Source organism: Bubalus bubalis, chromosome 21 (genome assembly GCF_019923935.1).
Source record: "Bubalus bubalis isolate 160015118507 breed Murrah chromosome 21, NDDB_SH_1, whole genome shotgun sequence".
Classification (NCBI taxonomy): Eukaryota; Metazoa; Chordata; class Mammalia; order Artiodactyla; family Bovidae; genus Bubalus; species Bubalus bubalis.
In genome coordinates this window covers 16879027-16901390 of record NC_059177.1, presented here as the reverse complement: position 1 = coordinate 16901390, position 22364 = coordinate 16879027, and the positions used below count along the sequence as shown (strand labels likewise).

The 22364-nt window shown below is 47.7% G+C and overlaps 3 protein-coding genes across 5 annotated transcripts in view; 2 read left to right on the top strand and 1 right to left on the bottom strand.

Annotated features, from left to right (window-relative positions):
* Positions 1 to 4411, top strand: part of OGG1 (8-oxoguanine DNA glycosylase) — a 29902-nt gene extending 25491 nt beyond the window's left edge. The window contains exon 10 of the mRNA XM_025273028.3: positions 4287 to 4411. The gene's annotated coding sequence lies outside the window, so the exon portion shown is untranslated. The remainder of the gene's footprint in view (positions 1 to 4286) is intronic.
* Positions 1897 to 12315, bottom strand: TADA3 (transcriptional adaptor 3). Of its 2 annotated transcripts, none has more exons than XM_006070725.3 (10): positions 12156 to 12315; positions 11759 to 11816; positions 10859 to 11091; positions 9252 to 9502; positions 9028 to 9133; positions 7485 to 7626; positions 7290 to 7393; positions 5518 to 5627; positions 4384 to 4569; positions 1897 to 2451 (listed from the first exon to the last, which is right to left on the bottom strand). In XM_006070725.3, exons 3-10 carry the CDS (start codon positions 11063 to 11065, stop codon positions 2259 to 2261), a joined length of 1299 nt encoding a protein of 432 aa, XP_006070787.1. In that variant the 5' UTR covers positions 11066 to 11091; positions 11759 to 11816; positions 12156 to 12315; the 3' UTR covers positions 1897 to 2258. The 2 variants fall into 2 exon arrangements, with proteins under 2 accessions (XP_006070787.1, XP_006070788.1); XM_006070726.3 differs by lacking the exon at positions 12156 to 12315 and adding an exon at positions 11936 to 12087.
* Positions 12316 to 12483: 168 nt separating this feature from the next.
* Positions 12484 to 22348, top strand: ARPC4 (actin related protein 2/3 complex subunit 4). Of its 2 annotated transcripts, none has more exons than XM_025273040.3 (6): positions 12484 to 12668; positions 15157 to 15275; positions 16485 to 16596; positions 17895 to 17990; positions 18945 to 19115; positions 21447 to 22348. In XM_025273040.3, the coding sequence occupies exons 1-6, from the start codon at positions 12666 to 12668 to the stop codon at positions 21450 to 21452; spliced, it is 507 nt and encodes a 168-aa protein (XP_025128825.1). In that variant the 5' UTR covers positions 12484 to 12665; the 3' UTR covers positions 21453 to 22348. The 2 variants fall into 2 exon arrangements, with proteins under 2 accessions (XP_025128825.1, XP_025128824.1); XM_025273039.3 differs by lacking the exon at positions 12484 to 12668 and adding an exon at positions 12721 to 12780.
* The last annotated feature ends 16 nt before the right edge of the window (positions 22349 to 22364 follow it).

Genomic DNA, 22364 nt, shown 5'->3' with positions numbered 1-22364 from the left:
AAACCGTCGCTGTTCCTGGAACACTGTGCTAACGACGCCTACTATACTTATGGTCTAACGGACATGGAAACGAGTAGTAACTAAGAACAGGGGGTCTGTAGGCAGGGCTTGCATGTATTGCTGTAGAGGTTGCATACCACCTAAACCTGAAGTACCATACGCAGACTCTAAGGAAGTGGGGCCCTAATGTGCTGTGTCATAAAGAGACTCAGTGTGCAAATCAAACTGACTGAGCTTGAAACCATGCTCAACCACTAATCCGCTACTTGAGCAGGCAAGGTATATCAATTCCTAAGACTTAAGTTTCCTCATCTGTGACTGGGATATTATTAGTACCTACATGCGGGATGTTTGAGAAGATTCAATAGCTTAAAAAGTTTCGCAGTGCCTTGTACAAGGCCGAATTTATTGAGCACTTAATTTTAGAAATTAAGTGTGGGTGTTTCTCTGAGAAGCCTTCACAGAACCTCGGGGCAGTGAATCACTGAAAATCTGCAGCAGCTCCTCCCCCGCCCCTCCACTGCCACATAGCAGGAGGCAGAGCCTCCCTCACACTGTCCTTTCTCTCAGGACCGCACGCCACCCTTCTTTTTGCCAAAATACACTTTTATTAGTCACATCTTTTCTAGTTGACAAATGACAACGCTCCAAAGTAGACTAGCGTAAGCTGAAATAAACATTTGTGGGCGAATATAACTGAACTCCAGTGGAGGATCCAGGGCATCAGCTATATTGTTCGAGAGCTCTGTCTTCCATCTCCTGGCTCTGCTTCCTGAATTGGCTGTATTCTCCGGCAGACTTTTCCATGTGGCCAGAAAATGGGTTACTGGGTGGTTCAAGCTTATATTCTGTGGTTTTTCTCTCAAAAGAGAAGTCCTCCTTTCTTTCAGCATCCATAGAGCAGTCTTATGGAAGGCCTCTGATTAGCCCAGCTTGGGTCACTTGCCCACTATTTGGACCAATCATTGTGGCTAGAGGGATGGCAGACTGAGATTGGCCGTTCTGGTGTCACATGTCCACCCTCTTTTGACAGCCCACAGAGCTAGGTGGAATGGGAAAAAGGCAGTTCTCTAACAGGAGAGGTGTTGGCCGTATAAGAATGTTGGCCATCCTGGCCATCCTCCTTTAAGGCTCAGTTCATAGGTCACTTCCTTAGGGAATCTCTGCCCCCCACCCCCACCCCCACCTCCATGTGGACCTCAACCTTCCCACAGTAAATTGTAAATTATTCTCTGACTCTCTGACATCATAGTTTAGGAACAATTGGAGACAGAGACAAGAGCCTGTTTATTCATCTGTCCTACCCTGTCTCCCCACTACCTTAGGCTTAGTGGGGAAGCAGACTCCTTTCTCATAGAGAGTGGTTTAAACCCATTAGAGTCATCCCTTGCTAGTGGATTGTTCAAGAATGGGCATGTAGGACTGAGATTGGGCTGGTGAGACCTAAGGGTGTCTGGGAAAGGCTTCTTGCTCTTCGGGGTGGGCCGTGGGAGCCAGCTGATGCCTTCCTGCCCTCTTGTGCTGGACAGAAATAAGGAAGCATTTGGCCTCCATCAGCTGCTACTGGCTGCCACTGCACAGCAGGAAGGGAACCTACTTCAGACAAAAGCTGACAGCATGGGAGTGTGGAGATCCCTGGCCCTTTGGTCAACCCTGGTGGATGCCACCCTGCCCCCGGAGCACCAAACCCCTAGCTAACACAATGTCCTTATTGTCAAACAACCCTGAGCTGAGATGTTGTTACCTGTGGCCACAGATATCTTCAGAAAGTTCTCCCTGAATGAATGACCTGGGTGAGTGGCCACAGGCTGAGAGCCATCGAGCATGCCCTAGTCAACTCTGCCACTCCACTAGTTCCTTTCTACCCCACAGTAACAGACATGCAGAGATTCTGGATGCTTTTTAAAAAAACCATGTTTCAGTCGCTTTATTCTTAAGTCTGCACTTTACAAAACCACAAGGGAGAAGTCCTTGAGGGTGAAAGGGGTGGAGAGGGTAGGGGGTGAGGATGACCCAGAAATGAAGCCCCTCCTCATCTGGGGGACCAAGCAGAGACTGGGCCCCAGGCCAGCCCAGCAGGGCCTCTCATGTCCTGGCTATACAGAGTTACGCCAGAACATGTCAGGGAAGGGCCCAGCCTCTAGAGACCGCTGCCATTTGACATTAGCTAGGCAGCCACAGGCCAAACTTCTGGAAGCCGGAAGGAAGTGGGCCTCCCGTCCCAGGCCAGGGGAAGGCAGCCTGAGCAGGGGTGAGAGCTACCCGTCCAGCAGCTTCAGGATGCTCTCGCGCTCCTTCAGAGTCTTCCAAGCCTGGTCTTTCTCCTTCTTGGTGGGGGTCCGTTTCTTCTGCCGGGCAGCCATGATCTTGCGGAAGGCATCCATGACCTCATTGTCTGCCATGCGGACCCGCTGCCTCAGCTCCTGCCGGCTCACCTCCTCCTTCGCCAGCCTATGGGGACCAGCCAACCAGATGCTATGGGAAGCCCACCAGGACAGGGGCTCCTCCCTCTTCCAGACTAAGCTCATCTGCTACCCGGGGACTGTGGACCTTTCCATACCAAAAAGCAAAGTTACTGAGCCACACTTACGTGGTGCCCTGTGTCAAGTACTGCCTCTTCAAAAATAGTAGTTCAATTAATCCTCATAACAACCTTGTGAGGTAGATACTACTAATATTCTTGTTATCACTGAGAGAACTGAGGCTCAAGGAGGGAAAGAAATGCCCCAGGATCCCACAGCTAGTGAGCACAAAATCTGAATTGAAGTAGACTGGCTCCCAGCTATCTTTAAAAGGTGTCCTGGTGCCAGCAAAAGACCTGCTTACTTCAGCATCCAAATTCCAGAGCCATCTAAGGGTCCAGGCAGCCTGAGGTCTATAGGAGGTGAGTGAGACGCCAAATTGATGCCTCTGAATGGAACCTGACCTATCAATTCAATTGATGGTGGAGCTGGAAGGTCACTAAAGATATCCACATAGTCTAACCTGTTGATTTTTCAGAAGGGGAAGCTGCTGCTCGGGGCAGGACATGCCTTGCAGCCTGTCCATGCAGGGCTGAGGGGTACACGCGGGCCTTCTGACAGTCAATCTAGTTCCTTCACTGCCCCTGACTTCCACATCTGCACAGCCCTACTTCTCTCTCTCTCCCCCTCTGCCCTTGCCCTCCCTTCTCCATACTCTTTTATCTGTATTTTCCTCTTCTTGCCCTTGAGAGGGAACTAGAATGAGGCTTTGGACTCAGCCTTGGGCTTGAGTCACAGCTTGGCTGTTTGCTGGCTGTGTGGCCTTCGGCAGAGCACTCATTTTGCTGGGCCTTTATTTCCTCATTTGGTGCACAGGGAAAAAACTACCAGCTACTCTCTGGGCTGTATTGGAGATTAAGTAAGAGGGCAGACATAAAACCCGTGCTACATGATAGACACTCAGTACACCCTCATCCTTAAATACCCCAGCAGCTCGTCAGCAACTTTCTTTCCTAATGGTGCGTGTCTTTGCCAACCACTCATGCAATGACCGTAAGCCCTTTGCCCTGCCTCTTCTCCTAACCCACAGCACCAGGTCTAAGAGATAGGCAACCTGGCCAAATGGATGAGTGTGCCCTGCTCTGTTGGGGCTCTGTGAGGTGAAGACACACAGCACCTGCCTATAAGAAGCAAGGGGACTTAGTTGGGCTGTTTGTCATCTCCCCAATAAAATGGCAGTGCCTCCCGTGATCTCCCTCTGGTTCCCACCTGCATCCTTGTTGTGACCAATGCAGGGCAAGAGGTATGGGAATGAATACAAAATGAATGACATTGCACTTCAACACTGGTCAATTCCTGGTGAGAGGCTGATAATCACAGATGCCCAACTAAATGTTAACAGTTGATAATCTGAGGTAGAGAGTATATTGGTGTTTACTGTGCTAGTCTGTCATATTTTCTACAGGTATGAAATTTTCACTATAAAACTTGGGGGGAACAAAAAGTCCCTGGTTCAATCCTGAGTTTTGGCACCAAAAACAAAGAACAAGAATCAAAAAAAAAAAAAAAAGCACACTTTGGGAGAAAAAGAAAATCAGCATGGAGAGGATTAAAAAATAAGCCACACAACAATGTGAATATAATTAACACTACTAAACTGTACACTTAAAAATGGTTTAGAGGGTAAAATTTTGTATTATTTGTTTTTACCACAGTTTGAGGTAAATAAATAACTCACAGATGCCTCAGCTCTAGTCAGGGGAATTAGAATGTTTTGAGATATAACCAGTGGGGTGGTGCCCAGCAATGACTTTTTTTTCAAAGCTCCTCAGGTCTTCAGAGGCCCTGCCAGGTTTGAAAAGCCTGCTGTCAAGCTCCCAGAAGGTGACCATTGCAGCCGAGGACTCCCATCCACACTCACCTCAGCAGGTCATGCTTCTTGGTGCGGTTGTGGGCACTGAGTGCCTTCAGCTCAGCCTGCCGCTTGCGCAGCTCCGCCAGAACCTCGTCCTCTGAGTCCTCTGCAGGGCGGTCCTCAGACTCCAGCAGGCCCTGGGCGATCAGCTCCTCCTTAATGCGGCTCTCCAGGGACTTCGTATGCGGCACACTGCAGGGGAGGGCAGTGCTCTGCTCAAGGCCAGCCTGCGGGGGGCCCCTCTCAGGCGCCCAAGCTAGCAAACACCTTCCCTTCTCTTTGGGACACCCTCTCTGTCTATCTACATATCAAAATATAGAGACAGACACATTTGATCTTGTTTCAGACACAAGCAACAGATATCAATATATTATTTAATATAAAATACATGAAAACCTATAATGCTAACAACCTAGAGAGAATTATTATGTTATCTTTTATTATTACACACCATTTTTTTTCATATGGTATATACATAAAAATATGTATTTTATGTTACTATTATATACACACTATACGTATTCTAGATTGTGTTAAATATTAGTCTCACTTTTTTTTTAATCTTTTGGCTACATTCATGGCCCTGTGGGATCTTAGTTCTCTGACCAGGGATTGAACCCGCACCCCCTGCATTGGCAGTGTGGAGTCTTAACCACTGGACAACCTGCGAAGTCCCTCTTCCCACTTTTATTATGTATTATTTTAGCTTGTTACCTGCTACGTACACACATTTAAATATATCTTAAGTAAAAATAGGGTCATATTGTTCATATTGCACTACAACTGATGTTTTCCACTTATCACTCCACTGATCCCATCTTTTCATATCAATTAATTATATTTCTCTAATATGATTGATAGTTGCAAATTATTTCATCATATGGAGTTACAACGAGTTAGCCAGCCAGTCCCCTCCAGTTGGACATTTAGGTTTACAGTGAGAACAGGGCCATAATGAAAACCCTGAACTAAGTCTGTGTATGTGGAAGTACTTGGCCAGCACGCACATCTGACTTCTATTGGACTTTATCAAAATGTCCTCAGTCTCTCTATGAATATAAAGACCACCCCAGGCTGGGATTGACAGAAGTCAACAGAAGCAGAGGCCAGACTGTGGAGTGTGGACACGATGTCACTCACCTGAAGGGCTTGTTCTGATTGCGGGGAGAGGTGCTTGCCCCATCCGCCCCTGATTCTTTCCCAGACATGTCTGGAATAGGAGAGTCCTCCATGGGGGAAATAATATTTTCCTAGAAGAGCACAGAGATGGTCAGAGGAAGAAAGAGCTGTAGTATTATCATTTTCCTGCTTCCTTCTGACCTACATGGACAGTCTTCACATACCAGAAATAATCTTTTCTTCTTTGCATTCCACCCACTCTGGGAAGTCTTCCCAAACTGGCTCCAAAAAGCTTTGATCATTTTATAAATTCTTGTTTTTGTACTGATACAAAAGGGAGCACAGAAGAGTGATGGTAACACCCAGCAGCAGTAATGAGAAGAACTAGGGCTCGTTAAGCATTTGCAGTGCACCAGGGGCTGCGCTGAGCACAGGGGCTGTACCGTGGCAGAGGTGGCTGGCTGTCCAAAAGCCATTCTCGCCTTCCATCCACAGGAGCTAGGCTAATGGCTGCCCAGATACACCCCACTTCCCAGCCTCCCCTGCGGTCAGGGTGGTCATGTGACAAATACTCTCCAATGGAAAGTGATTAGAAGAGATAAGAGCTACAGCCAGTGGGACCTTCACACACTCCTCCTTGCTCTTTTTCTGTGGGCTGGAGTGCCAGTCACATTTGGAGTGACCCTGTGCAGAGCTCATGTTTACGACAGCAAAGTGGGCTTCCCTGGTGGCTCAGTGGAATGCAGCAGACATAGGTTTGATCCCTGAACCAGGAAGAGCCCACATGCCGCAAAGCAACTAAGCCTGGGCACCACAACTACTGAGCCTGTGCTCTAGAGCCCGGGAGCTGCTACTACTGAGCCTGTGCGCCCCAGAGCCCGTGCTCCACAACAAAAGAAGCCACAGCAATTACAAGCCCGAGCACCCCAACTAGAGAGTAGCCCCTGATCGCCACAACTAGAGAAAAACCTAAGTAGCGACGAAGACCCAGCACAGCCAAAAATACATATATACATTTTTTTAAACAATTCAAAAGCCAGCAAACCTGGGGTCCCTGTCTGATGGTGTGGAACCGAGATCTCCCCCAAGCTCAATTGATCTGGAACATGTGCCCAGAATGCTACATGGGAGAGAAAGATGCTATTGTGTTTGAGCCAGAGGGAAAACTGAGGCTCATAAGGTGACGAGACATGCCTTGGGATAGCCAGTGGGCATAAAGAAAGGGACGCTGAACCTGGTGTTTGAAACCTGCTTCCGCTTATTAGCTGTGTGATGTCAAGCAAACAGTTCCCTTTTTTGAGCCTCAACCTTGTTCGGTGTAATGTGGGGTTAACCACTATCTGCCTCTAACAAGAGGATGTGTAGAAAGCCCTTTGCACAGGGCCTTTCACTAATGCTCCACAAAAGTAACTGTGGAGTAGTGGCTACCCTGGAGGTGGGGGAGGTTAAACACTGGGAGGGGCACGAGAGGGCCTTCAGGGATGCCAATGATGGTTTTGGTTTTTTTTCCTATTTCTAATTTATTTATTTTTTAATTGAAGCATAATTGCTTTACAGAATTGTATTGGCTTTTGCCAAACACCACCATGAATCAGCCATCGGTATACATATGTCCACTCCGATGATGTTTTATTTTGTGATCTTGGGACTAGTTGTACAAGGGTGCTCATTTGTGAAAATCGATCAAGCTGTACATTTATGACTTATGTACCTTTCTAAATATACACTTCAATAAACAATTATACATTGAAATAGAGTGATAGTGGTTCCTGTTTTGCACTGGGGGTACTCACCTCCACCAAGGCCTGCAGCAGGCGCTGTGTCAGGGCACCAAAGGGACACCCGTCTTCTGGCTGCTCATGCTGGGCCTCAGACTTCTTCAGCAGGGCATCCACATCTGCATTGGGCAGAGACATGGTAGACTGGTGGGCTGAAGTTCTGGGAACTCAAGTCCTAGCCTGGGGTGGGCGGGGAGGTGAGGGACTTACCTTTAGTGTCCAGTTCGGTCAGGGGCCCCATGAGGCCTTTCTTCTTGTCAGCCACGGCTGCTGCCCGGGCCCCGTCCTTCTGTTCCTCCAGCAGGTCCTCCTGTGCCCAGCGCTGGGAGTAGTGCTTTCCCAGGGGCGGGATCTGTGGGAGACATCCCACCCAGCCCCAAAGAGATAAATACAGGCCAGTGATGCCTGGGGTGTGGCATGGTCTCTCTGTGCACTTGGAACTGCCAACAGGCTCTTCGTTCACCCTCATTCCTTCATTTATCTGTCTCCCAAGTATCTAGCCCAGGGCTGAGGCCTGAGCCTCGGGTGAGAAGAGATACAGGAGATAAATATCTCTACACTCACAGTTTAGTAGAGAAGCCAGGTACATAAACAACTAAAACACACAGAAGGCAGTACAGGAAAATTTCCACGATGTAAGGTGCACAATGGTGTGTGTACACAGACAATTTCAGTTGACGGCTATTATCTCTCGAGAGAACTACAGGCCTTAAGGTCAGAAATGAGAGAGAAATAGCTTATACACTGCTTAAACTTGTGACTGCCCGTATAGATTACATTTGCAAATAAGCTTTTTAAAAATTCAGACAAGTGGAGTGACAAGAGTAGGTTAGGGTGTTATGGCAGTGCAAAAGACAGACCAACCTTCTGCTGGGAAACCTGCAAAACCATTTTGGTGCAGGTAACGTGCAATACGGGACTTGAAGGGTGTTAGTTTGCCAAGGGGAGATGGGCATGTGCAGAGGCCCAGAGACAAGAAAGGATCTTTTGTGAGCCTGGAGTGAGGGTAAGGTGCTTGGTGGGGCTGGTAAATAACAGCAGTAAAGAGGTGGTGTGGCCAAGGACACTGGAGAGGGGCACCTGGGCTGTGCTACCAAGGACTGAGGCTTGGACCTGAGTCCGTGGGCAGTGGGAGCCACATGAGGCTGTGTTATAAGCACCTCTGATCATGACAGAGGACCTATGGGAGAATTCCCCTCCAACATTTTTCTGTATTTTCTACATTTTCTTTAACGGAACCTCTTTTATTTTCATCATAAAAACTAAAAATAATAAAAAAAAAAACTTCTATATATTAAAAAAATAAAAAAGAGAGAGAGGAACTTCCATGGTGGTTCAATGCTGAAGACTGCTCACTTCTACTGCAAGGGGTGCAGGATCAATCCCTGGTCAGGGAACTAAGATCCTACATGCCACCTGGTGCATCCAATAAAAAAGGGAGAGAGAATCCCTCTAGAGGGAAGCAAGTGTTAAGAGGCTGTAAAGGTAAAAGCTGATGAATTTTTGAGCCAAAGCAAAGGGGATGACAGAGACAAAGGGAGGACCTCACTGAAGAAGATGCCTTAGGATGTAGTGGGGTAGAAGGGAGGAAGCTGAGAGCTAGAACCTGGGTGTCTGCATGGGTTAATGGAACTGTCAGGAGGCTGGGGAGAGAGAAAAAGGAAGATGATATATAGCTCTGTGATCTTTGATTCTGAGGCATCTCTGAGCCCTCTTGTTCTCCATCATGTCTATCTAGGCCTGGGGTCTTCACCTTGTAATGTTCAGCCTCATCTTCTGGGGGTTTCAGTAGCTCCTCTAGCGTGCGCACTTCCTCACTGGTGATATCAGCACAGTATGGCTCCACCGAAGCCCAGAATCTGCAGTGAGAAGCAGAGCCTGAGGGGGTGCCCCTGCCCCATCAGCCTCAGCCCCAGGCCCCTCCACAGCCTCCAGTGCCCAAATCCCAAGGCCCATCTATGTTCTTGGGCCCAGAACCTGTTGGGGGCGTCATTCTTGGGGATACGTGGCACATCAATTGGGTCATCGGTGAATTCATATTCCTGGATCTTGGGCTGAAGGTTTTTGGATTTGGGTCGCCCAGGGCCAGGGCCGGGCCCATGTCCCGCCTTCCCTTCCAGTTTCTGTTTCTTGGGCTTCCCATGTTTGGGGGGAGCTCCAAGCTCATGGTCTCGACCCAGCTTCAGGAATCGTCGGTCACCTTTCTTATCCTGCCAGTCAGTGAGGATCTGAAATTCAAAGACTGTCACTGAGGTTGAGAAGGGAAGACACAGGACAACTCCATCTCCCCATGAAAAATTAGGATCTGGAACTCAAGAAGGCTCTAAGTCTCTCCCCTTCCTCTTTTTATCTAGCAAACTCCTACTCCTACTGCAAAACTCAGCTCCTTTTCTGTGCCCATCTCACAAGATGTTTTCATATACTTGTCTTCATTCCATTCACTTGTCTGTATTGATTCACCTCTGCAGCACCCACCCTGGTCACACAGTGTTTAGCAGGTCCAACAAGTAGATCACATTGCAGTGCATGTTAGGCTGAGGAAAATATGCTGGCAGTAGCTTTCTACTGAAGGCACGTATGCCTCCCAGCAAACCTTCACTTTAAATGTCACCGTGACTAGAAAGCCTTTCCTGTATCAGCTCTCTGCTTCTTAGATGCTAAAAGACTGTGCCACAGCCCCACTCGAAAAGCTTCCATGGGTTCCCAGGGACCACAAGTTAATTTTATTCATCTTGGAGGTTCAGTTAAAATGGCATCTTCTTTCTATAGGGTCTCTGGTACCTCGCACCCCTAGGCCCAACCATGTCATTTGGTTATAACTAGAATAAACGGAGTACCTTGTCTCTTCAACAGGATTATAAGCTATTGGGGACCAGGAAGTTCATCTCAGCCATCTCTGGTCCCCAGGTCCTGGCAGAGCACCTGGCACACAGGGCTCAGAAGATGTTTATGCCATAAATAGAAATAATGAGAGTCAGACCAATAAATAACATTTGACATGCTTACTTAAGTGTCAGACGTTGGGCTGAGCCTTTGCAAAAAATCTCTCTTAATCCTCACAAAAGCTGAGGGTAGGTCCTATTATCCAGCCCACTTTGCAGACAGAGGACTAATCTGCAGAAGCAGGTTGTAAGTTTTGCAACATCACACAGCTCAGAAACCGCAGGATTCAAATCCAGGCCTCCCATTCCAGTTCCCCCAGTACTTCTAATCAGAACAGCAATTCACCTGATACGTGTCTGACCTCCCCTTCCCTTTAGTTGGCACACTCCCCAAAGGCTGGAATTGTCCTAATTAACTCTACAGACCCAGAACATTGTGAGGAGTGGGGGGTCCCTAGATGCTTAGTGAATAAGAAATCTCACATTTTAGAAGGAGCATGCACATTCTTGCATATTTTATGTGTCACACAAGCAATGTTTGGGTCTCTCTCTTCACCCCTGAGATCCTGTAACCTGGCCTCAGCAGCTGAGGCTAACTCAGTGACACATCCCATAACTTGTCATAGTCCATCCCTGTAGTGGACTGTAGTGATGTCCCTGTAGTGACATCCCTGTAGTGATGTCCCCTCTGTAGGGTATAACCTGGGTTTCAGCCTCAAGCACCCGCAGGCGTCGGCTGGCAGAGGAAAGCAGGGTCTCAAGCTCCAGCTGCAATGTGTCCAGCTCCTCGATACCGATGCCGTCATCCTCAGAGCGGGCCAACACCGCTGTGTAGCGGGGACAGACCTTCAGGTGGTCCACAGACTTGAAGTCGTGGAACTGCAAGGGGCAGTCCTTCAGCTCACTCATGGCTCAGGATAGGGGACCCTGTGGAGCTAGAGAGGAAAGGACCATTGATGGGGGGAAAAGTGGCACTAGAAAAGTCCAAGGGCTCCTTCCATCCACCGACACTTCGGGGAGAGTCAGGCTTCAGAACCCTATTGACAAGGATGATGGCTTAGCTCCTATTCTCACAGCACCTACTGTGTGCCAAGTGAGGGGCAGACATTTTACTGGTTGCTCACTGAATTCCTCACTCAACCCCAAGAGCAGGGACCATGCTCATCTTCATTTTACAGATGAGGAAACAGACTTTGTAAGGATGGTGCAGGTCCAAGTTACCAACATGCAATCTGAATCCAGGTAGTTTTGAATTTGTTCACCTAACTGCCATGATATACTACTATGCTTGTCTTTCTGATGCTCTTCCCTTCACTTCCACTTTTCCTGGGTTCTTGCTGAGCCCAGAGTTCCAAGCATCCGGTACTTATGCTAATGTTCTTCGTGCCTCCCAGCCTCTTCTTGTCTCACCCCTCCCCACCTCTGCCCCTTCTCTTTGCCCCAGATAGTAAAGAGATACCTGGATCTCTGGACAGCCAGATATACCTGGATTCAAGCCCAGGCTTGACCTATGTCTATGTAGCCCTGAACATGTTAATTAACTCTGAGTCTGTTTTCCCTTAAGTCTGAATCTGTAAAAATAGGGGTAATAATGGTACCTACCTCCCTGGGATGTTCTGAGGATTTAGAGTTGATGCCAGTCAACAGCTCAGTTCAGTGCCTGGCACAGGAAAAGTGGGGCTGGTTAATGGCTGGCCCCACCCATGGATCGCCCCAATGTCCCGCCTTCAGGGTCCCAGTCCTCTAAGAACACCCTATCGCGGCCCCCGCCCCCTCTACCTCCTCCTCGCTGCCTCCAGCGGCCCCGGGGCCGCGGGAGGGGCGGACAGTTCCGGTCGGTGAGAGCAACCGCCCCGGAACTGGCTATGTGAGGGCCCCCTGAAGTTGACAAGTGGGCGGGAAGACGGGAGTGCCAACCCCAGTCTTTTGAGGGGGGAGGGTTGCGGCCAGCGAGTTAGCCCGCTGCAGGTGGGGTGCAGAAGGTATGCCACGGGCGTACCCTAGGGAACAGCCCGGCGCTGGAGGGCGGGGCTCGGCAGCCAGGTTTTCGGCCCGACAGTTAGTTTCGCCGAGCCCCAAAGGCTGCAGGTGGGAAGGGCCTGAAAATAGGATGGGGGCTCAGAACCGGAAGGATCGAAAGGCTCCTCCGCCTTGCTTTGCCCTAATATGGTGCCCAACCTGAGGTCGGGCTGCACCATTGCATGACTATGAGGGAAGACGGCGGAAAAAAAGACGAGAAAGCCAAAGTCACAAGCAAGAGCTCCATGGGGAACGGGAGAAGCTTGAGTACTGATTTAAAGCTTCAGGAGCCTAAAGCTACTAAGACAGTCCTAACGGGAAAACTTCCGAGGGACCAAATGTTCTTAGCCTCCCCCTCCCCCGCTCGGAACACAGATGGTACGGTCCGGACGTCCGGGCGGAGACTGCGGCTGCGCTTCTGGAGAAAGGGCAGGCGTCGCGGGGCTGGCCACTTCCGCACTTCCGCTTTCCGGCCCAGCCAGCGCCCGCGATGGTGAGAGAGCCGGGCCTCGGGCCAGGGACCCCCGCTCTTCTGCCTCTAGGCAGTGGGTCTGGGGGAGATGCGACTTTGCAACGGAGAGGCCCTGGGCCGAGGGATGCTGGGGGTGCGGGGATACCCTGAGGCTGGGAGAAAGAGGGCGGGGCAGGGGCTGAAGTGAGGAAGGGGCGAGCGGGGGACGCGTTCCTAAGAAGCAGGCTTTGAGGCGTCCTATTCTGTCCTTTGAAGCTGGTGGGGGATACTGAGGCAAGAAGGGAAGCCGGAAGTGACTCCTCCTCGGTTTGTGGTAGCGCTTCGAAGGCACGTAGTAGTAACCTTATAGCCCGTAGTAGGGCCACTGAGGCATGTAGTAGGGATACCTCTCTACGCAGAGTAGACCTTCACTAAATACACTCTTTTCTTTCTCGCTTGCTTGATCCCACAGTTCTCTGAGGGAAGCCTCCGTACTTCCTTAATCCCACTCCTCATGTTGCCACCAGCTCATACTTCTACCTCACTGAAGGATCTCTCTTTTGCTGCCTTCACGTAGACCCTTTCCTGGTCAGAATTCAACCGTATTAGCCTTAATATGGAATGTTAAGCTCTGATGCCGCTGACCTTTCCCTTTCAGGAAGTCATCCCTTTTGATAATTGTGGGTGTTTCTGAACGTCAATTGAGAGTTTGGCTCACTGCCTTCCCCTTCTTTATCCTCTTCCTGTCGATACCTATTTAATGTACAGGTCTTCATGAGCATATAATTTATGATAACTTCTAAATCTGCCTTCCTAGCTCTCTTTGAAGGTTCACCTGGATATCTTGAAGACACCTTGAAATTAGACGTCTGGATTAAAACTCACCTCTCCCTAAATTTGCTTGTTCTCTTGTATTCCTTATTCTTGCTCTGTGTTTTCTTACCTCAACTAGAAACCTGGGATATTCTTCTTGTTTTTGTTGTTTAACTGAGGGGATGCCTCTTGATTTTTTTCAAACAGCATACTTGTTGAAGTATTATACAAGGTGCTTACTCCATTTGTGAAAGGGCAGACGTCATAGGGTTGACCACCTAAAATGTACCTTTTTCAGATTTGCTATGAACTTTGACAGATACAATCTTGCTTGTCCCTCATTGCCCCAGGCCAGGCTCTCATTACCCGACTTAAATAACCCTCTCTGCTGGCTCTGTCACTTCCCTCTCCTCCAATCCATTCTCCACAAAGTCTCCATGCAGCTGTAGTTGTGTAACTTCCTCCTCAGAAAGCCCCAGAAGTTCCTTACCACTTTTAAGAGAAGAGCTAAACTCAGTAGCCTGGCATTTGAGATTCCTCATGAATCTGTGGACTGCCATTTGCAACCTCATCCATTGAATCTAAAATGCTTCCTGGCAACATTGTACTCATTTCTACTTTAATGCCCCTATTTGTTACTCTAATCTTGTTATTTTTTCATTCATTCACTTATTGTACAGAAACTGAGTAAGAGTGTATAGGAAAGGTACTGACTGAGCAAGTTGCAGGGTATGTAAATTTGAATAGAATAGATATGGTCTGTTAACCATGGAGCTTTCAGTTTAGTAAAGGAGAAAATGACTTTTCTTGGAGCTATTTGAAGGGTGTATTATTGTAAATTATAATAAGTGCTATGAAAAGGGAAGTTAAGAAGGATCTCTGAGGAAAGAAGAGGCCTTCTCTGAATAAGCCAAGATCTAAAGGATGACTTAGGCAAAGAAGGGGGAGAGAAACCTGCAAGATAGATGGTTTGGCATGTGTGAAGGCCTGGGGTGAGAAAGAACTTTTAGCTAATACAAGGAATTGAAGATAGTCCTTTGTTGCTAGATGGCATTTCCTCTACCGGGAATATCATTTTTGTTTTTATCATTGTAAAATCCTCCTAATGCTATTTCCATCTTCAAATCAAAACCAGTTTCTTCTGCAAATATGATTTGTAAATCTTAACTATTTCACATTTTACCCATTGTATCATAGTTACTGTCTATCTCCCTGACCCGGTTGAACTATGTAAGGGTAGAAATGGTCTTAGTCATTGAATTCCCAACCCCTCGTGTGCCTGGCACACTATAGATACATACATTTGTTGACTCAAAGGGCAGATTGAAGACAGTCATTCACCTGTGTGCCTCTAGACCACAGTTTCTCAACTTCAGCACTATTTGGAGCTGAATAATTCTGTTGTACATTGTAAGCTATGTAGCAGTATCCCTGACTTCTGTCTATTCAATGCCAATAACTCCTACCCAACCTCAGTTGTGAAAATGAAGACTGTCTTGCCATTGCCGTATGTCCCCTGGTAGGCAAAACGGTCTCCTTTTGAGAACCACTGTTCTAGACTTAAAATGAAAGACATCTTGAAGGCCTAGTCTGTTCTGTTCACTGTAGTGTCTGAGAGCCAAGGACCTCAGTACTACCTGGCTCCTGTGTAGCTGGACTATGGGATCAGTGGATTTTGTGAGACAGATTTTGATTGTCCCTTGGGGTTTTCCTCCAGACTGCCACTCTCCGCCCCTACCTGAGTGCCGTGCGGGCCACACTGCAGGCTGCCCTCTGCCTGGAGAATTTCTCCTCCCAGGTCGTGGAACGACACAACAAGCCGGAAGTAGAAGTCAGGTATGGGAGGAAAGGGGGTAGGGGGTGATGGATGCAGCACCCAGCGATGACTGTTGTCAGAGAGGGCCATGAACTTCCATCCTGGAGTTGTCACAACTACAATTCACATTTTTTGTCTTGCTGCCAGGTAAATGATGGTTCCCAATTTGAATTTCAGAAAATTGGGTCTCAGGGGGGTTGATAGGACAAAACTCGGGAGAAGCTACTCTGGAGCCAAGATTTGCTTGACACAAGTTGTGACTTCTCAACATAGGGCCATTTGGGAAATATCTCCCAAGGAGGTACTGAACCCTCCAGCAATTTAAGGAGAAGACTTGAGAATTGAGTTATCTGAGATGCCATCTCTGCTCTTCTCAAATATGAAGATCAAGGATCCCTCCCCTCAAAAAAACAAACAAACAACTGGACTCCCATCCCCTACTACAAATATTCTATACTTTGGATTATTTTATCTGATTTATGTTTTGTAAGTAAATTTTTTTTCCCCATTGACGTTTAATCTGGTACATATACAACTGAGATAAGGATTGTTACCACAGTAAATTGATATGATTTGAATGTAAGAAAACTGACATGATGTTAAAATGTGCCCTGTTATGCTACTTAACATATATGGCTTCCACTAGGCATTTTTAAAGGATAAGAGCTCACAGACACCACCAATACAGTTAACTACCGTCAGAGGGATCCAGAGGCATCAAAATGGGAACTGAGTTGAGAGGGGTCATAATTTTGAATAAGTGAATTATTCTGGATTGATTATTAAAGGAGGCCAAACTGTTTGATTTTAGCTTGTCCTTATCTCTAAGGCAGGCTCTCATTCCCTAAACAGGGTATGGGTTTGCCCATAGTTATGAAAATAGGAGCTGTCATTTGTAAAGCTCCTACAATGTGCCAGGCTCACTTGTTACACACTTGACCCTTTTTGATGTGTTTCAAATGAGAAGTTGAGATTCCAACAGGTAACTTGCCCAACGGAAGTAACAAAGGAGGCTGAATTTCAGAACCTTTTCACCCTGACTCCAGAGCCTGTGCTCTTTCTGCTGGAGAACATGCTCTCTGGCCCCCATCTTGGAGCACCCCTGCTTGTGAGTCTCTTATTCCTTGGACTCTGTGGTCCCAGATAGTGATTCTAGAACCTGCCTTGGAGTCTCCCTGACCATTCTGTTCTTTTATAGTACAGACACCTCTGTCATTTTGTGTTCTCAGGAGTAGCAAAGAGCTCCTGCTACAACCCGTGACCATCAGCAGGAATGAAAAGGAAAAGGTTCTGATTGAAGGCTCCATCAACTCTGTCAGGGTCAGCATTGCTGTGAAACAGGTAAGCTCACCCCAGATCCCCTGCCTCCCTGGGGAGGCCAGGGACCCCCTCTGTAAGAGGTCAACATGCCAGATTCAGGGTGCAAAGAAACCCAGGTTCTCTTTCCAGGAAATGATTTGCTAAACTTACCAGATCAGTAGAATAAAGGGAAATCAGCCTTATCTTCTAGGCTTTGCTCTGGATTAGACGGCAGGTAATGTAGCAGCCAGGGCTATGGGCCAGTTTGGTGTCAGGTCATAAAACTCTTCCTAATGAATGAAGAATAAGTTCAGTTCAGACAAATAAGTAGTAATGGTATCCATTTGATAGCCATAAACTCCAAAAGTGAGATTTAGGGTAAGAAAATTCAGTGTAGTTTCATGTTTCTTCATTGTTTCACAAATGTCTGACATTCCCACTACCCCCATTATTTCTTCCATGTTTATGGACCACTTGGCTACTTCTTTACTTAATAGATTTCTTTCAATTAACTTATTTTCTTTTACTTAAATTTACCATAAAAAGAAAAACAATATGCCTTGCCGAATTGAGGACAACACTAAAATACAAGCACATTGAAAATAAAGCAGAGTTAGAATTTTGCCTCCAGAAAGCTCTATCCCTAGTGCCTGCTCATTGTTAAAAGGGGAGATTAATAAATATTGGGAGCTTTTAAGGTCTTGCCAGCCCATAATACAAAATTCTTTCATCAGAAATGTTGAGAGTTCATCAGGGAAAAACTTTGGGGATTGTTTGATGTTCATTGTTATTAAAGTGGAGCGCATCTAAGGTTATCTGACATTCTTTATAGTGTGTATCACTGGCTGGAAGATGTAGCATTAGTGAAATGAGACTGGAAAGGGCAGATTTGAATATAGATGTGGATTCTGGAAGGATTGGATAAAAGATTGGGGCTTGCCAGGACCTCCCTAGTGGTTCAGTGGTTAAGACTCTGGGTTTCTACTACAGGGGACTTGGGTTCGATCCCTGGTCTGGGAACTGAGATCCTGCATGCCACATGGTGTGGCCAAAATGTGTTTTTAAGTTAAAAAAAAATAAGATTTGGGTTTGTCCGAGTTACCTTTCTGGAATGGGTAAAGGCAAGATCATGATAATGCCCCATTAAGTTGGAGGGCTCTAATGTAGTGGACCTTCCTTTTAGCTGGCAACCAGTTACTGCATGATTCAGACTTCAATACCCAACCCCAGTGTCTCCAGCGAATGTGGGGGAAATTGGGGTCAGAAGACCAGGCTACACATTTCTGTTGGCCTTTAGGGAATGACTTTAGGGAAACACATTTCTTCTTTGCTCTTACCAGGCTGATGAAATCGAGAAGATTCTATGTCACAAGTTCATGCGCTTCATGATGATGCGAGCAGAGAACTTCTTTATCCTCCGAAGGAAACCAGTGGAGGTGTGTGATCCATGTGTTGGTAATACCCAGAATTCCACTACTGAGTCCACTGCCAGTGGCCTGGGATTGTTTCTAAAACTGAGATTGCTTGCTCCTCAAGCTGTAGGGTACCCACAGCCTGAGTTGAGTATTGGTCTTCGTTTTGGCTGGAGTAAGAATAAGGGGAATCAGCTTAGGAGGTTGAGTCTGTCTCAGCTGTGGAAAAGGCAAAAAAAGATGAGGTGCATTGCTCACCTTCCCAGAGCCTATAGTGTAGTGGCAGAAAGGGCATGACGAATCAGAATTCTAAATTCTGCCACCAACTGAGTCAGTCTCTCAAGGCCACAGTTGATATGGGGTCAGTTGTTACCTGACTTTGTACTTGAGCGCTCACTACAGATTCTCTGCCTGCTCAACTCCCTGCCGGTCAGTGACTAAGCAACTACCACACAGAGCAGCGGACACCATTGTCAGACACATTAGTTGTTGGCCAAACTCGCCCTTATCCTGAGCTAAAATCTCTCCTGTTCCTAGATCTAACCTCTAGGGCCACCAAGAATAAATAAAATTGCTGTTCTACACACAGTCTGACCTATAGTTAAAAACCTCAATCCGTCCTTTTCCCACAGCATCTTCTTTTCTCTTTGGACTAAATGTTCCTGTTGTTTGATGAGAGTCTTCTGTAACAAGATTTCAAGTCTTTTCACTCTCCCTTGATTCATTCTGAACACAACTGTTTATACCACAGATAGTCTGCCAGACAAAATTCTCAATTGGGATCAGTTGATCCACCTGTTAGTTCCTTGGATCCAGCATACACATCGCCACCAGAGCAGATGGGCTGCTGCCTGAAGGGTGTGTAGCTTGGGAGAAGGTCAGCTGGAAGCATGTGGCTGAGTGACATAGAGGGCCTGGCCAGTGAAGTGCCCCAGGATGTTGATTCTCTCCCTCCTCTCCACTGTCTTCCTTCCCTAGGGGTATGACATCAGCTTTCTGATCACCAACTTCCACACAGAGCAGATGTATAAGCACAAGTTGGTGGACTTTGTGATCCACTTCATGGAGGAAATTGACAAAGAAATCAGTGAGATGAAGCTGTCTGTCAATGCCCGTGCACGCATTGTGGCTGAGGAGTTCCTCAAGAATGTAAGTGGAGTGGCCTTCCTGGTTTCCTTACAGAAGTAGAAAGACCTAAAGGTTGTGCTGAGAACTTAGCATCTGGTGGGGAAATGGTGCCAACTGTGCATAAATATTTTCTGAGGCCTCTAGGAACTCTAGTGGGCAGCAGGTCAGCCCCATGCCTTGGTGTGGGAGGGCCCCAAGGTTCATCTTGGAGAGCTATAGAGCATCTCCAGGGCCCTGGGCAGTGCCTCTCTTAGTCGTTCATTTTTACATCTCAGAATATATAGAGTTCTTCCATGTATCTTGTTCGTCCCCGAGTGAGTCAAGTTAAAGCCACATGTGAATTTTCTGGGAATATAGGGCGGTTAATCATAGTGTAATTCCACTTCTCAAACAGACTCGAATAGTTTCCTTCAGCATCTGTTTCTCAGGCTTAAAGTCATGATTTCTTCACTCTGTTTTCCATCATCTTCATGGCTTAAGTCCTACAGATCCCTCTTCAGTTGTTTGTGCCTTCCTGACAGAAAGGACTGCAGCCCTCTGAGGAGGACAGATTGTTTACATTTATGAACTGATGACACAGTTCTTTTTTAGACATTCACAGCATGCCGCCTTTTTTTTTTTTCTTCTTTTTCCAAACAGTCTTTGGTTTGTTGACTTGTTCCACTCAGAATTGACTATGATCCCTAGATGGTAGAAGTAGTGTTTACTCCTACCAGTGCATACAGGTCCAGCCCAGAAGGAGCTCAGGCTCCTAAAAATGGAAATTAAACCCACTTCCCCTGGGCTTTAATTATACTGAGGGCAGCCAGTGTACAGAGTAGCTGTGCCATGCACCCAGGGGAGCACACTTGTTCAGGTCACACAGGTGGCAGAGTCAGACCACCTTTGTGTGCATCCGGGTCCACTGCCTCCTCAGGCATCTTACAGAACTTCTTGACAAAGCCTCAGTTTCCTTGACCCTGAAATGAGACTGTTAATTAGTATATACCTTTTCAGTGTAGTTGAGCATTAAATGAGGAAATGGGTATAAAGCATATCACTTGGTACATAGTAAACTCTCCCTGTATTATAGCACAAAGGTTATATGGCCAGGGTATGGGCAGGCCTCTAAATTCAACTGAAGAAAATGAAAAATAGTTTTTGTCCCAATTTAGTATTGGCTCATTCATTCAGTAGTCATTTAGTTGTTACAGTAATTGCATTTCTATAGTAACACAGCTGAAAAAGCACATATGAGTATCTCAGGGGAAAAAAAAAAAGACTTCCCATGTGGTCCACTGGTTAAGACCCTGCACTTCCAATGCAGGGGGCACGGGTTCCATCCCTGATCAGGGAACCAAGATTCCACATGCTGCATGGCACGGCCAAAAGAAACATCCAAAAAGCCAAGTATCAGCAATATCTCATTTAATACCTAAAACAGTCTTTGAATCTTTATCCTCATTTCATGGATGTATCAGCCGGGCTCTTGAAGTTGTCACCTATTTAAAGTGCCTCAGCCAGTAAGTGAAGGCGCCAGGACTCCGTTTTCTGCCTCACAGATCTGAGACAGTATCATGGCATCTGGCAGGGGTGACACACTCAGGTGCGTGTAAGGCTCAGGCCATCATGTGCATGAGTGAGGTGGGTTGTGTGGGGACCTAGGGAGCACGTGCCTCACCCTAGGAGGGTCACCACCGCACAGCTCCAGCCCTCTGGCTTCATCAAAAGAATCTCAGAATCTGGATTTGTGTGCAGTGTCTTCTGTTTTTTCAAGGTTATCTAATTCATATTCATAGCAACTAGTTCATAATCTTTGAAACACTGTGAGCCAGACAGTGCTCATCTTTGGGCTGAGTTCAGCAAGTGGGCCAGAAGTCCACAGCATCTGGTCTGTAAAATGTCCAGGGCGGGTCTGGGCACTGTGGGGGATATTTGAGGGCACAAAGCATATCCAGGGCCTATCCTGCTTGGCGGACCCCTCAGAGCTTGACGCAAAGCACCAGCTCCTGGGTCCCTTTCTGAATCCCCAGGCATTTGCACATGAACCCCCATTTCTACAGAAGGCAACCTCAGTTCAGCAAGCAAGGCACTGTGACAAGGCTTTTTGGTGTCTCCATGGCAAAGCGAAGGGGAGCTGTGGAAGAGCCCATGTCACCCATAATTTTTCTGCCTTGTCTAATGCTAAGTTTTAGGGCCAGTGCCTGCTGATTTGGGACCAACTAGCGCATGCCCACAGGGTGTCCTCAGACCTAGTCCTGCCCCACAGAAATGTCAGTATAGTTACAGCTCACAGATAGCCCCCCTCCCCAGAATAGGCCTGCCAGGATACAGTAATAACCATCATTCACCGCCTCTTGGTTCTCTTGACAGTTTTAAACCACCTGGCTGGATCTCGTGGCCTTCCCCCTCAGGATCCCCCGTGTCTCTGTGAAGTCGTCCTGGAGTTAACTTCCCAGAGCAGCGCAGCGGCGGCAGCGGCGGAGGGGAGCTGGGTCAGGGTGGGCATGAGATGCGGGAGGGGGGTGTGTGCTTGCTCGCTGGGCCACAGAGCAGCAGTGGACCTGCCCCGAGGCCACATGTGCCTGGTCAGGCTGGCTTCTGATGTTCAGTCCCCTGGGCCGGGACAGATTTTTTTTTTAACGTCTTGAAACTTAAAACTCTGTGCTTGTAGGAGACTGTAACCTTTTTGTCTTTTTTTTTTTTTTTTTTAAAAAAAAAAACAATCTCCACCTCCAGTGGCTGTGACTGGTCCCAGTGATTGTACTTTATTGGTCGCTGTGGGTCTGGGCGGGCCTGGAGCCAAAAGGCGACTACTGTTCCTCCCCAGAGCCATCCCAGGTGGGGAGGAGGGGGGTTTCAGACTTGTGTTCCTCTCCCTCGTCCTCCTGTCTCCTTAGGCTCAGTAGAAGCGGTGGGGACCCTCTACCAGCTTCCTGAGCCCTGCCTGCAGTTGGCCACCCAGCACTGACTGGGGACAAGGGCTGAACTGCTGGCCACCAGCCACACCTAGGAGCTGGGGCCTAGAAGCTAGGCAGCCTTCGGCCTCAGGGGCCGCTTCGTGCCCTCCCAGCTGGGAGGGGTCGCTGTTTCGCCTTGTCTGTCAGTGCAGTGCCTGTGCTAGAGGTGGAGAGGTGAGTCCTCCAGAGCGTCCCTGCCAGGGCCTCCTGCCTGCTCTGGCTCCTCTGCTCCCCCGCTCGCTGTACCTTTTCTTATTCTGGTGGATCCTCCCTCCCCCAATTAAAGTCTCTTTTTGCCCCTCTGGGGCTGCATGAGGTCTGTGCTCTGTGT

Coding starts and splice junctions, on each gene's coding strand:
- TADA3 (XM_006070725.3), bottom strand. CDS start 11,065: ATGAGTGAGCTGAAGGACTGCCCCTTGCAGTTCCACGACTTCAAGTCT. Junction 4,570..5,517: donor AATCAGAACAAGCCCTTCAG/GTGAGTGACATC, acceptor CCTCCCCTGCAG/TGTGCCGCATACGAAGTCCC. Junction 2,452..4,383: donor AAGAAGCATGACCTGCTGAG/GTGAGTGTGGAT, acceptor TGGTCCCCATAG/GCTGGCGAAGGAGGAGGTGA.
- ARPC4 (XM_025273039.3), top strand. CDS start 12,736: ATGCGACTTTGCAACGGAGAGGCCCTGGGCCGAGGGATGCTGGGG. Junction 16,597..17,894: donor TCAGCATTGCTGTGAAACAG/GTAAGCTCACCC, acceptor TGCTCTTACCAG/GCTGATGAAATCGAGAAGAT. Junction 17,991..18,944: donor TCCGAAGGAAACCAGTGGAG/GTGTGTGATCCA, acceptor TTCCTTCCCTAG/GGGTATGACATCAGCTTTCT.